This window comes from Columba livia, chromosome 20 (genome assembly GCF_036013475.1).
Source record: "Columba livia isolate bColLiv1 breed racing homer chromosome 20, bColLiv1.pat.W.v2, whole genome shotgun sequence".
Lineage (NCBI taxonomy): Eukaryota > Metazoa > Chordata > Aves > Columbiformes > Columbidae > Columba > Columba livia.
Genome location: NC_088621.1, coordinates 9,097,359 through 9,112,605, shown reverse-complemented (window position 1 = coordinate 9,112,605; position 15,247 = coordinate 9,097,359). Strand labels below are relative to the sequence as shown.

Below are 15,247 nucleotides of genomic sequence, written 5' to 3'. Positions count from 1 at the left end.
CGCTACTGCAACTGTCTATGAGCCTGTGCCATAAACATAACCAGAATTACTTGGCTTCAAAGGTTAGGTTGGTTTGGTTTTGTTTTCCCTGAACTCTGACCACATTCAGCAAGTCAACAGCACCTTCCACAACACTGGAGGTGGGAACTGGTGACCTGGAGCCACGAATTTCATCAACTGCTTTGCTATGATCCCCCAACTACACCCTCAGTTATCCGGCCAAAGGAGATGGCGCCAAAGATGGAGCCATTTACTGTTCTAAGTCATGTGGGCACCTACAAATCCATAAGAAAAATGCAGTATTATGTTCCAGTCAGTGAGAACTCAAAAAGAGATAAATAGCAATAACATGCCATGGAAGGCTATTCAAACATGGATTAACAGCCAAGGATGTATCAGTTTAAAACCTCAGTGACCTGCTATCAACACACAAGAAAATGAATTTAAAGCATATGCTCATGTACATCTCAAAAGGACAAATCTTACATGAAGCATTTTACACATACGTGCACATACTATATATCATCTCTGACTTTTCCTTCTTTTTTTCCCCCTCCGGTAATTAGGTCATTAACACCTTTACAACAAGATATGCATTCCAAAGACACTGCTTCACAACATCATTAAAAGCTAATAGAAAACCATACTGTTTGGGAACTATTTCATATTTAAATAATTGCTTAAGATCACAATTCAACCACCACCAGAATGAACAAAGGCTTTCAAACGGGTACAGGACACACAAAACCCTTTAACATTAGTCATTCCAGGCTGATTTTACACTCCTGTGCAAATGAAAAGTATTTCTGGGCTGTCACAGCCCAAGAGCTCCCAGGGGAGAGCTCAGTGATCCGGTACAAACCCTTCCCTTGGAGACTTTCATCCCTCCCCAGCCACAAGCCCTTCCCTACACACAGTGTTCAGCCTGGGGTTCAGGCTCAGCACCTCCAATTTGGAACAGGCTGCCCAGGGCAGTGGTGGAGTCACCATCCCTGGAGGGGTTTAAAAGGCATTTAGATGAGGTTCTTAGGGACATGGGTTAATGCTTGAGTTAGGTTATGGTTGGACCCCAACGATCCTGAGGGTCTCTTCCAACCAAGACGATTACAGCACCGTGCTGGGTAACGTGACAAGGCATAAAGCCAACAAAATGACTGTATGTACAGTAATTAAGAGAACGACTCGGAAAGGCTGCGCCTTGGAGTAACTTGATACCAATATGAAGACTGGAGAGAAAATTCTTTCATATAATGTGGTTTCTTCACATGACCGCTATTACAGCAGGATATCAGACACTGTACAACTTTTACTGTAGGGCATCCACCACACTATACTGTATATTGAAGTCAGACCAAGTAACATTTGGACTTCATGTCATTCTAATACTTTCCCTTACTTAAGTCAAGAATATAAATAAAACTCTCATGTAGGGCTTGGGTAGCTTCGTTAATCTTGTACATCCACCTAACACCATTATAAATGGTAATTCAGCTGTCTGCCCAGCACAGAAGTGAACACGCGCCCTCTCCCAAGGCGAGCTTTGCTCTTACCCAGCTATGGAATTTTTTGGTTTCTAGTTTAAGTTAGAGGAGCCACGGGGCTGCTCTAACCTCAGCTGGTTTTTCAGTTTACAGCCAATAAGTAGTTTCACATGAAATGCTCACAAAGAAACATAAAGGACCATTAAACTGACTGCAGTGGAGAGTTTCTCCTCCATAGCCACAGTTGCCTCCAAAACTGAGAGGTGGTACAGTCTCACTCTTAAGTTCAAAAAAACACTTTGTCCCCTTTAAAAGAGACATTAAATACACATTACAATGCTGTTGGAAGCAAAGCGTTACAATGTCAACAAGGTCAACAACACGTTAACACAGAAGAGTGCAAAACTGTGCAGGGATTTAAGTTTAAGATCCAACGGAACAAAATCCTAAGCGACCTCCTCTAGTTGACCCAGCCTTGAGCTGGGATGATCTTCAGAGACCCTTCTCGACCATTCTGTGGAGGTTTGCTGGCTTTCTAATTCAGTGATGACAGCATGGTACCAGGCTTAGACTGGAAACACCACAAAAACGTTAGGGTTCCAGTACAGCATTAACTGTCGGAGTCCTGTGCGAGGCTCCCATGGAGTTCTGAGACACCCACGCTGGCTCACCAGCCCAACCTGTGCTCTGGCATCGACCTCTCGCTCCCGCCATCCAGCCTGCTTGGGTCAAGCTGCATTCTTCTGACCTCTTCTCTGCTTAACCGAAGTTACACTGGTCTAGCAAAGTGGTTCCTGGCAGCCGTCACAATATGGGGACACCTGCGTGCCAGAAACCCTGAAAAGAAAGCAACCACTTAAAAAAATTGTATGTCAAAAGTGACGCTCTGTTCTTTAGGAATCCAGCAGCTTTGTACATTTGTAACTATCATTACCTTGCCTGCAGCGCAGGTAACGTAAACTCATTTCATTTTGGGGAACAATGTATTAATTTTATTTGCACAGAAATTGCTATGTACTGTCTACTCTTAACAGAAACAATAATAGATTTGTTTCCCCTTAGAGTGGAAAAGGTAAATATTGTGAAACACGTAGTCCCGCCACTCGCTGCAGAAAACCCTTCACTAAGAGTCCCAGACCCGCTCAGCAGAGAAGGAGCCACCAGCAGCTGGTTTCAGCCCTTGCCAGCGCAGCAGATGCAAACAAGCCACTCACGTTAAAACTCTGCTTGGCTTATGAAAACGCCAAATGGGTAACAACATGCAACTCAAAACACATCATCTCAGTATAGCATAAACTGTCCTAAATTTATCCCCACAGCGGTAAGAGGTTAATTCTTTCTTTTCCATTTTGCAAGCCAGGAGTTTGAACGTGAAAACAAAGGCACAATTTTAACATTAGCTAACCTGATATAAAGATTTCTGAAATAATTTTGGAGTGATGGCACCTTTGGTGCAAATAAGATAATTTAAGTAACAATTAACAAAAGAAGTATATTTACTGCTGGAACTCCAAAGCAAATTAGACAAGTCAATTGAGGAGAAACTGGTGACAAAGCAACTGGAACCAGTCCATTTGCGCAATAAGCCAGATTTTGACAGCAACAGCATCTTCTGCAAGAATATTTTCCTCATTTCAAATCGGTGCATGTAGTTCAGAGTGATCATTAGTTCATTCCAGGTTAAGAAACAAATTAGTAACTGAAAAAGCAAGTAAAGTTGCTCCAGGGCCTCAACACCCAATGCTCCGGTCACTAGCAGTTCCATGTGTCCAGTGCAGGTCACGTCACACCACCCAGTTAGAAACACAAAATAGGCTCAGATCTTTTGGCCTAAATACTCAGCACATTTAATATTGCTAATTAGTTTAAAACCGGCAAATGAAAATGTTTGTTTTCCATGTTATAATCAAACTCCAATTTCCATCCAAAAGCAGCTTGAAAAAGATCACAACTGAAAGATTAATCATGTAATAAGTCATCCATCATTTTCAAAGAAGCATCAAACTAAAGACCAAGTAAATCTATGTAAATGTATACAGTTGCTTGGATGCATACAGAGTATATCCTTCTCATTATTAAGAACAACCTTTTTTTCCTTTATGCCAAGACTACATTTATTTGCAAGTGAGTGCCTCAGAGGTTATCAAAAGCAAAGACAAAATCTTCTTTTAGGAAAAGAAATAAGAGCTACAAAGTTGAACAAGATTAACACGGGCCATTTCAATCAAGGCCTCTGACTTGTCAACCTCAGCCAACTCACCCTGTACAACAGGGTCTCTGTGTGGCATCATTACAGGTTGAATAGTGGTCTTTTAACCACAGGTATCATTAAAACCAGTGCACATCATCACCCAGATTCTCTGACATTCCTAAAAAGACCTGAACAGAAAAAGACAGGGAGAGTCACACCTATGGTTTAACTGTTCTATCCACGTCAAAACTTGTAAACATTCCCCTCCCAGCTATAGAAATTCCCAGTTTTTAAAAAATTCACCCACTTCAATACTTTACAAAAGACTCAGAGATTGCATTTAACTCTAAACAAGTGGCGTAGCTTGCAACACCTTATGCCATCTCTAATATCCTCCGTAACAAGGACACTCAAACTCTGCAAGCAAAGAAAATCAACTTTTCTTTTACAGTCACATCTCGATCACACTCACACTTCCAAAAGGGCTGGGTTTCTACTGTATAAACAATTTATATTGAAAGAGTTTGGGTCAAGGATGGCCTATCACCAGTAACAGCCTACATCTCCCTACAATTCCCAGCCAGTAGGTAGCACTAATATCTTAAAAACATCACATGAATGAAACTTAATTGCACCACAAATTGGAACAAAATCACTTTGCCTACTAAGACATCCCCACACAAGTGTAGCTCCGAAATCCCTGTATGATTAACAAATGGTTTGCTGCAAAACTTACCACATCTCTTTTCCACATGCAAACCTACGTGCTCTGCTATCTCGGCATTACGGCTCTGAGCCTTCCAGCGCCGGCCAGAGTTCAGAACTGCACGATTTATTTTCATCTCCAGCAAAGCACATTGAACAGGCCAAAGTGAGGAAGTCGGTTCTGCTTGGTGAGGAAGTTTAGGCATTCACTGCTTTTTTTGGATGTGAAAATAAAACTTTATCAAGCAGTACAACATGTTTATTATACATCAGACCACAAAAATGAGCTCAGATTCTGTTTCCACAGTCAGCACAACTTTGTGCAGTATGTCTGAGGCTATGGAAGGACCATATAGTCATGGAACACACTTAATCAATCTTTTGTGCCATAATAGAACATTTTTGCCTGTTGTTTTCTCTCTTTACAACTATATCTTATAGTTTGCTACACAAAATCAAGCTGAGCTCTGGGGGGAGGAGAGATGGTTTTTCTTTGACGTGATAAGTGTAACTTACAGGCTTTGCTCTGGTGACTCTGAGCTGCAATGAATGGAGTTATTTCCTCACATTCCTGTTGTATAATTCCTCCTTTACCAGCCTTCAGCTATCAGCAGATCAGAGCTGGAGTTTGCTCTGGAGTTGGCAAACAAAACAAAAGAACAAATCTGCACTGTTTCCTCTGAAAAAAAGAAATTATAGCCCTTGTCCAAATATATTAAAACATTGAAACATGCAGGAAGATTAAGAAGTTGCGTGTTAGATAAATGAGGTGGTGTGCTCAACAGATTAAAAAAAATAATAATAATTAAGTGGAAAGATTTACATATTTACAGAGCACAAACAAGGAATTGTCAAATAGTTCAAGCCATCAAACGGAGCCTAATTTAAGTTATAACTCGGTGGAAGGAGTAGCCTGTGGATTCAAACTATTGTGTTAATGAACAACTCAGCTGTTACTTCTTGATGATGAATGAACAATAGTCGCACTTTTCCTGAACAGACCTGCAATACATCTGCTCTGCTGCTGAAGCCTAAGAGCACCCGGCTTGCGGGGAGCCACCCAGGAACTAACAATCCCGTCATTTTTCATTTAAATATTGACTTTCATCTGAAAATAATAAACAAATATTCAGTTAAAGGAATTTTTAATGACTTACACAGCAAAAGATAAATGTTTTTCCTCTATTTTATTTCTCAGACCAATATCAGTGGGCAACAGCGTTGTTTCCTTTACATCACTGATGTTGTACCTTATCCCCAGATGATGTGTTACATCTGTGCAACAGCTCTGCCAACGCATGGAAATCGTTTAGCATGGGAAACAGGGAAAAAACAACCAGCCCGCTACAAACTACATCCAGGTATTTATTTAAAAGGCAAATGTCCAAGTTCAGACAAGAGGAAGAAAGAAAAAAAATGAACTGCCCTGTTAAAACATCCAACATCTAAACCAATGTTTCTCCAGCACTCAGTGCTCCCCAGAGTTCCACTGTGGGTTTGATCCAGTACTTCTGCCCCACTTTTTGAGTCGCATTTAGTTTCTAAGCGCTCCTGTCACCTTCAGACTTGGCAGCAGCCTCGGCCTGACCAGAGCACACGGTGGGTTGGGGACTGAGGGCACGACCGCCGGGCAAGGACAGACACACAACCAAGCAGTGCCCCACCAGCCAGCCCGTGTGCCAGAAGCTGGAAAGAAAGGGAAATAACAACAACATGCGTAGATAAACAATAAGGGAGCATCAGGAAGGAAACCTGCTCTTTCCAAGGTTCAACGTATTAAACCACCGCAGAACATTCTCACAGCCCAGCAGCGGCTGAAACGCCCAACAGCCCTGAAGCCAAATTGATGACATTCAGAACTGAAGAGCTTATGTTCTTCGTTAGCCCAAACAAGCAACTTCTATTCTCTCTGCTCATTTAACTCGTTCTCAGCAGCTCTTACTGATCCTGAACACCCGCAGCAAGTTCAGCCCCACACGTGCGGCGTCGGTCCCTCTCTAACACATGGTCACCACGTCAGGCTGAAAAAGAAGTCCCCAAACCTCAGATATCACACATACATACACCCCAGGAAAGAAAAAAATATTAAAAAAAACCCACACAAGACATTTGGGAGTCTTTAACACACCAAAAGCAAACAGGAGCAACTCATTTTAGATGAGTAAACGCTACCTTATAACCTGCAGAAGTATTTATTTAGTGTCCTCTTAGGACACAAGGGATGGCAGAATCAAGGGGGAAAAAAAGGTTTCAGCAACAGGAGTAACTTCCCTTTGCCAGATAATCACTCAATGTTTCAGACCAATCTGTATTTCACAAAAGGGCATAAACGACATTTGTTTGTCTGAGTTCATACCAACGGACGCAGATTACTGATCTCCTGAATGTCCTCAAGTGGTGCGTAAATACATTTTAAGCACTTGTTTGTCCTATTATGTTCTGAAATCCAAATAGACCTTTTATTACAGTACCTCCAATTTCAGGACACCTAGACAGTAAACAAGTGATCAGGGAATGAGAAACACTTATATTAATAGCAACAACACACTGTTCGTAAGCAAAGGTGTCAATTATTACTAAGCAAAAGGGATAGATTACCAAAAATACCATCATAAACTCAGCAGAGATAACAAACCTAGTTTCATTATTCACTCAAAGACTGAATAAAATCCAGTTTATTTTGTACGGTTTATCATTGTTTATTTCTTGCTACATTTTTATTAGAATGAATATTTTCCAGCACCTCTCCGCTCTAAGAACATCTCCCACCTCTGGGCAGGGGAGGCAGCAGGACAAACAGCCTGGGACACGGGGCAGAGCCCAGCCCGGCTCTTCCACCCCATCCGGCACCTCTGAACCGTCTCCCTCGCACGGGCAGCTTTCTGTATTCAGTGCCGCACCTGGGAGCTCGCACGGCGCCTGCAATCCTGCTTCGAGTCACCAGCACCCACAAACTGCACCTCTAGAAGACCTGAGCGTCTTGGAAAAGAAACCAGACTGCCAGATGCTTTGGAAATGGCTGCCTTAAATCCTTCCGTGGCCAAGGTCTCACCCTTTACACACGCAGAGCTTGTTCCTTCTCTTCAGGACGATGAAACAATGATCATCTCAAATTAAATAGTATCAGAAAACTCTCAGAGGTTTTAAAATTTGTGATACTAGACACATGACCTACAATAATTTTAAGCATCCAGTTCTGTGACCAAACTAACCTCTCACCTTCATCCTGGGTATAACTTACTGACATTAGAATTTAAATAATGCATTTCTCCCTCACTACTCTGTTCCACTGTTTACCACCAAATCTTTATATTAGGTACCAGAACAGAGAGGAAAGGCTACTTGTTAATTCATTGACTCCAGATGTTCAAGGGTCTACCAAAGCATTACCCAGAAATCAGGCTAATTACATTACACAAATACAGTGCTTGGAAGAACCCTGACCCCACTTTATTCTCCAAGACTTAAACTCTCCATATATTTTTATATACACTCAAAAGACAAGGTCAGGCTCACCTTCCTTCTCCCTCTGGCATGCACTGGTGGCTCGGTGCAAGCATTACCCAAGACAGCCTTCCTCCCCCTCCACTCAGATTTAATTCACAGGATCACAGAATGTTAGGGAATTCGTATGCAGTAAAAGCAGATACAGTTAAAAATATTTTGCAATTAGGGAAAAGAAAAATCAAGAGAGGAGTGTAGCAGCCCATTAGTGTATCTATCCAGTCCTCACGCAGGTTACTTGTGGCTCATCGCCCAAAAGCATTAGATGGTTTAACTCTGCCCGAGGAAGTGGAAAGGGAACAACTCTGGTGGGAGGGAAACTGTTCTTTCGCAGGGGGGAGGTTATCAACAAGCACTGTTCTCTGCCCCAGAGAACCAACATTTATAGAGGCACATAGAGAAGAAAAAGGATGCAACGTTAAAACCAGGCACAGTTGTTACATTTACATACACAGCGCACCTTCTGAATAGGTGAAGATCCTTGGCACCAAGGAACTCTCAAGCCAAACACGGACACAACATTAAAACACTGGGATGACGATGACAGCAAAAGCAAAAAGATTAGATGTGCAAACCTTCAGCACACAACCAAAAATTACACGGACCTGATCCTGCCCAGCAGAGCTCAGCTGAAATCAATAGGTCTGCACTTAGAGAAGCAAAGCATCAAAAGCTCATCACTCAGTGCAACTGCTCAGGGGTTTCACTGTTATTTATTTCTGGACTACTTTTCTTAATGCAACTTTGCATAAAATACCTCATGCCTAACTTAAAGTTATGATTAATAGTGTTTTTCTTTCAGCTCAGTTCAGCCCACCGTTTTATTCACTACTGGTCTCACCTCTTCACCTCGTTAACTGCTTTCTTGCTTCTGGCCATAGGAATAGTTCCAAAATTGCTGCTCTTTGTTCAAAAAAAATAGTGCTATTGTAACAGAAGCTAAATTAAAAGACTCATGTCATGAACAAGGGCAGACTGAAGGTGGCAAAAGGCCAAATAAGAGGGAGATTTGTTACTTTTCCTTCCCAAGAGGATTAATAAAAACGTACAAGATTTTAAAAAAAATTGCTCCAGCCCTTTTCCCTGGTGCATGAGAACACGAAGGAGCCTCCTCTATTCCCTCCAGATCACTTCTCAGAAGAGCCTATGTAAAAATTGTAGACTTTCTTGCATGACTAACATAAGGACACTGATGATGTCATCGCCACCTCTCTGGATCACATCTGTCCCACAAATCATTATTTCTCACCGGCAGCCTCGCAGCGCAGGTAAAAACTGTTTAAGGTCTCGCTGGGAAAAACGTAGGTGATACAAGTAATGGCATCTTTGTTATCCCATCGGAAAAGATGAGCAGGGATGTGGGCCACCTTCCCCTTGCGCCCCCCAAGTGGTCCTTTCCAGGAGGGGTGGCTGGGGGGGGAGATTTGTCTGTCACCCATATAAAAAGCTGTTGTCCGTGGGCATGTTCGTTTCTTAAAGGAGGAGGAGGAAAAAGCAGCAGTGGGATCATCAATCTATGGAGTTCCATCTCCCAGAGATCCTCACCTTCCTCATACACACGGTGTTCACCAGAGCAGAAGGTTTGGGGGTCAGGGACCTTGTTTGCCGCAGGACATGTAAAGAGCACACAGGAGAGAGCGATGTTTCTGTACTGTCAGCTCTCTTAAGGGTGACACAAACAAGCTTCCCCTTCTCCCCCCTGCATGTCTACTGTCTGCAGAACCAACAAAACAAACACAAGGGAAATAAACAGAAGTTTCCCATGCAGATAAACCTTTCCACAAACAGTTTTTGTTCCTGACCACTGAGATTCCATGAAAGCTGGGGGGGAATTATCGATACCCGCTATGCATGGAAAGGGGAGGACACCGGAATACCAGACTGGCAGGTGTTGTACCCAAATGCAGGACAAGGTATCGCTCCCCAAAAGGCTTATCTTACCGTCCTAACCCGTTCACAGCTCTCCAGCACTGAAGATGTGAAATACAGTGTGAAACAAAAAGGCAACAGGACCATCCCTGAACTTAAAAAATTCATCAAAACCCAGTCTATGCATCAGGAGTGACAGATTTAAAGATTTCACTGTTGATGTTAACAGTGACATTTGAAGCATAGGAAGGAGAGCAACAACCCCTCCAAAATATCAGCAACCACTTTCAATTATAATGAAACAACACATCGAAAATAGAAATTTAAGACTGAAGAGCCTTTAATGCCTTGCTGAGTATCCAGGGCCAGCAGTAAACAACGTGCTGATACACTTTACACAGCGACCAGCGTTAGTGGTGAGCCAAATGGGCTGAGCCCAAATCAGAGTGAAATTTCAATGCACGAAGTTGAACTGTAAGATAAGGGACCGTAATCAAATTACACCACAAACAGGTCCATTCATCCATAAGCATTATCACAGAGAGAGGATTGAATTACAGTTTGGAATAAAACAATTTAAGAAATAAAAGAGCAAATTTATTATCTATTTATTATTTTCCTGTGGCCAAAGAAAATTTCCCACCTTCATACAAGAATGCTATCTGAGGTGAATCTGGGGAGAACACTGAAATACTTAATTATGAGGCTGGAAAAACAAGAAGAGTTTGAGCTGTGTTATTTACATTCCCATTCCTCTTTCTGAATAGAGCAACAAAGTCAACAAGCTGAGTGAAGACACAAGAACACGCAATTGCACTTCAAGTTGTTTTGCTGTGAAAGGCCTAAGCAGCTTAAATACATTCAATAAACCAGCCAGAGTATTTTTTTCCTCCCTCTAAAAAAAATATAAAAATCTCACAGTGCCTTCCACTACGTTTTTTCTTCTTTTCCCCGAAAGCTCTCACAATCCATTTTACTCAATACCACAATTTTTAAAGAGAACCAAGTGCAAGACATGCATTGCCCCTCATCCTCCTCCAATTTGGCAGCACTGAAAAAGCACCTTTTAAAACAAACACACGTGTGGACGAATCTCTCTTTCAGTAAGTGCTGGAAGGAAAAACAACCAGGAAAAAAAAATAGCGAGAGGAAAAAAAAAAACCACCACCAAGCAACACTCCTCCTCCTCTCGCTGCTGTTGTTGCCTTTGTTGTCCGGCGGTCGCCCCGCGCCCGCCGGCCCCGGCCGGGCCCCCCCGGCCCCACCTGTTCATTGCCCGCCCGGGGCAGCGCGCAGCTCCGGGCAGGGCAGCGGGAGCCCCGCCGGGGGCGGCCCCGGAACGCGCCGGGGGGACCCGAAACTCCAGCGCTGACCCCCAGGACCATCTCCCAGGCTTGTGATTGGGGACGGGGGTGTGAAGAAGACTCAGGTGTCCCTCCCTCGTCCCCCCCCCAAACCCTGCCCTCCGGAGAGGAGGGTGTACCCCCTGACCCCAGCACCCTGACTTCGTGCAAGGACTGTGCCCTCAGCCACCCAGCACCCTGCCCCTTTGCAAGGAGGGTGTCCCCCACTCCAGCACCCTGCTCCTTTGTAGGAAGGGGGGTACCCTACCCCTGTGCAAGGAGCGTGCCCCCCACCCCAGGACTCTGCCACCTTACAAGGAGAGATGTCCTCCATCCCAGGACCCTAATTTTTTCAAAAAGAAGGGGCGCCCCCCAGCCTATCAACCCACCCCCGTGAAAGAAGGGGGCTACCCTACCCACTTGCGAGGAAGGTACCCCCCCACCCCAGCCACTTCACAGGGACGGAGGGTGCCCCCCACTCCAGCACCCTGCCATTCTGCAGAAGGAGGGTGCACCCCCAGCCCCCCTGGAGCAAGGAGGATACACCCCGAACACTCTGCCCCCTCGCAAGGGAGGTGCCCCCCAACACCCTCTCTCGTCGCAAAGGGGGTGCCCCCCAACACCCTGCCCCCTCCCAAGGGAGGTGACCCCCAACACCTCGTCCCCTCGCAAGGAGGGCACCCCCAGCCCCCGCTCTGCCCCATCCCCAGCACCTACCTCGTCTTGGAGGACAGGAAAGCAAGTTTGATTAATCCATAGGTAAACAACTGGATGCTCTCCTTGGCTATGCTGGCCACTCTGAGCCTGTGCTCTAGGATATGCAGTTCCATCTTTTCCTCTTTCTCATTTGTAGTTCATCTATCCCTGGGGTTTATTTTGTGTTTTTGAATGGGGAGGGGGAGGGGGGCTGTTATTGTCGGTGCCTTGTTTTTTTTAATATTTTTTTTCCTCTGGCTCCTTCTCCCCCTTCCCGGCTCCGCGGGCGGGGAGAGGCGGGCGGGGGGGTAAGATGATGGAGCAGAGGGTGCAAAAGTTGGGGAGGCCGGCGGGGCGCGGAGCGGAGCCGGGCAGGGAGGGAGGCAGCGGAGCCCGGAGTGCCGAGCAGCTGGTGCTCGCTGGAACAAACAACTTGCCACTCAAGCCCGGCCCAGCGCGCCTGCGCGACGCCCCGCCGCATGCCGGGCCTTGGAGTCCGCGCCGCCGCCGGACGGGACGGGGCGGGCCCGTCTACCCGGCCCTGCGAAGGGGCGGCCCGGGCGGGCCCGTCTACCCGGCCTCGGGGAGGGGGGACCGAGGCTGCCCACCGTCCCGTCTCTGCCTTCGGGGGCGACTTTGAGCAGCCACTTGAAAACAATAAAATTTATTTGCAAGTATTTGTAAGGGAGCAGGCTTTTTGTTTTGTTTAATTTTCGTGGCACCTATTGTTCGACACAGACGGGGGAGGCACATAGAGCATCTGGGAAATCACAACCCAAAAGCCAGCGGAAAGGAGAACTTCAAAAGTTTTCATTAGCAACAAGGAAATACTAAAATCTTACCGTGTCTATTCTTCAATGTGGCAGACGGGGAGCCCTCATCTGTTTCCCTGTAAAGCAAAAATAAAGTGGAAAAAAAAACAACCAACAATTTGCATGCAAGTATCACAGAGGTAAAAATCACAGTTGTTAGGATCATAAAAGTAGCCTTGTGTGTGTGACAGCTGGTGGTGTTGGAAGGGTGAACGGCCTGTTCATCCCAGTCCTCACCCCACTCGTCGATAAGGAGGTTGAGGGGAGGCTGGAATGGATGTGCCTTCAAACCAGAACCCAGAATGGGGGCAGCTCTGCCACCGAGACACTGATCCCAGCCACAGTGCTTGTGAGCATCAGTTCGTCTGCACAGAGCCCCACTAACACCACACAGACTAAAACAGGAATTCAATTCGGGCGTGGGGTATTCTTAAACAGAACTTCAGTGCAGGGCTCCCTCTGACTTCAGATCACACCAATTCTGCTATGAACACAACAATAATAATAATACCACCTAGATCACTATGGCAGTATTTAGTAGCATATCTCCAACAGGCTTTATGAAGATGATCAACAGCAATCCTTCTGTTCTACACATGGGGAAACTGAGGCGCAGGCTGTGTCCAAAGGCATAAGATCAGGGCTCAGTTGGCCAAGCTCCATTTCAGACCATTCCTCTTCTCTATACAGAAGGAAGAGCTTCTGCAGCCGTAAATTAAAGTTTTAGGGCCTATGTTCTTGTGGCAGAAATCCCTTGAATGTAGATCTGGAGACAAGCTTCTGAAACTAGGATTTCCAAACCCTTTCAGTTCTGTTAGTTCCCACTGCATGGCTGCATTTCTCCCCTGGACAAATCTGTTCCTCCTCTGTGGCCACACTTCTGAAAGGCCATATCACAACAAGAAAAACTTTAAATTAGAGGCACCATATCAATAGTTTGTCAAAATCATCCAGAAGAAAGACAAAGATAATATGTCAAATCTCTATTTTTTTAAAAAGCCTTTAAAAACCAAGGAGTTGTTTTCCTTCATTGCCTCACAGAGACACTCAGATGACTGTAGGCATTGCATTTTAGGAAGCTGGAGAGAGTTTTTAATCTGCTTCCACTGCCAGTTCAAGGTCTTGGTCTTCAAAGCTCTGAAAGTGTCTGTGCCCAGCTACAAAAAGTGCCTGCACCTGCATCTACAAATCACAGAGATATCCGTGTTCCTCCGGGACAGTGCAGACCACAGAGGCCAGAAGGAAGCAGCCGGGGACAAAACATGCACTATCAAGGTTGCCATGAGCTTCCAGAGGAAATCAGACAAATGTAGCTTGGATCACTTCTAGAAAACTCCACAAAATTTTGCTCTTTCAAACATTTTTCCATCACAATCAGGACAACATTCACGACATCAACTCTTCCCCTTTCCACTTACAGAAAAAATATGCTGCCCCAAGCAAAGCTTTCTCAAGCCAGAGAGGCCAGACACTCCAGGAAAGCCACCAGGGATTATGCTATTACCAGTCTAATTACCAGAGAAAATGCTTACATGAAACAATGAGATATGATACAACAGACCCAAAGGTAAAACCAGTAGGGACCTTTTCAAGCAAGCAAATCATCAGAGACTTTGTTCTGCCTGCAGGGAAGGAGAAAAGACGCCCTGAGTTAGTCATCTGGATTTACTAAAAAAAGAAGAATCAAGCAAACAAGCACAAAAAAATCCCCCCAAACCCACAAAACACGAAAATACTTCTTCATTTTGTAAGTTTACATCTGGTACTATCCAACATTGCAATTTCTTTCCTAGGTCTGTTCAGCTGCTATGGTTTCCCAAGCCTTTCAAAGATGGCCTGAAGGCCTCTTTGAGCTAGAAACACAGACCTCATGGCTACATGAACCTTCACATAGTTGACTGTAGGAAGCATTTGAAAAATATAAAGCCCTACCAACACCCAACCTAATTTTCTACACATGAAAAATATGCCTAGCTCAGCACAGCAAATTTTTTCAAGAGCAGGCAACCTGGCAATTAGCCAAAATACTATTAAGGGCCCCTCCTCCAGCTGTCATTAGTATTCACATCTCTCTCTCCCCTGTTGCCAGGTATACCTGGGAGATTCCATGCAGGGAGCAGCCTAGAATGTGTTGTTATTATATATAACATGCTATAATATCTTTTGATTGCTGCAATTCTGAGTTTTTAGGGTTTTTTTGCAGCTCGAAAGGACTCGCTTGGCCCAGACACAGAGCAGGGACCTGTTGTGCAAGATGAAGTAACCACACTTTCTTATTAAAACCAAAACTCGTTCCCTGCCCACACAGCCTCCAGTGTCAGTTACCGCAGCACATGCTGGGCAGACAGAACAAAGAAACGGGGAGAAGGGACAAGAAAACAGGAAGATGAGATAGCAGCAGAACAAATCTCTGTATGAGGACCAGGCACCATGAGTCATGTCCTGCCTGGATGGAGAGCAGAGCACTTATGAGCCATCATAAATAGATGAGATTTCTAAGTGTTCTAGGTCAGATATCACCCATAACACTGAGCAAAACTTGGGGTTTGATGCCTGGAGGCGGTGTGGTTTCCCAGTAGAAGAATGCAGACTGTATTTGGACGGATGGTCAGTTTTCATATAGCTTCTGCTCATGATCAGAAGAAC

General features: G+C 44.8%; 1 protein-coding gene and 1 long non-coding RNA gene across 3 annotated transcripts in view; both read right to left on the bottom strand.

Annotated features, from left to right (window-relative positions):
- CASTOR2 (cytosolic arginine sensor for mTORC1 subunit 2) overlaps nucleotides 1–12,215 on the bottom strand; it is a 115,701-nt gene extending 103,486 nt beyond the window's left edge. For both annotated transcript variants that reach the window (XM_065037173.1, XM_065037174.1), the window contains exon 1: nucleotides 11,811–12,215. In XM_065037173.1, coding sequence (XP_064893245.1) covers nucleotides 11,811–11,923 — 113 coding nt within the window. In that variant the 5' untranslated portion in view covers nucleotides 11,924–12,215. The remainder of the gene's footprint in view (nucleotides 1–11,810) is intronic.
- Nucleotides 12,216–12,519: 304 nt separating this feature from the next.
- Nucleotides 12,520–15,247, bottom strand: part of LOC135575914 (uncharacterized) — a 32,688-nt gene continuing 29,960 nt past the window's right edge. Inside the window, exon 3 of the long non-coding RNA XR_010467371.1 lies at nucleotides 12,520–12,678. This is a non-coding gene — a long non-coding RNA (uncharacterized LOC135575914). The remainder of the gene's footprint in view (nucleotides 12,679–15,247) is intronic.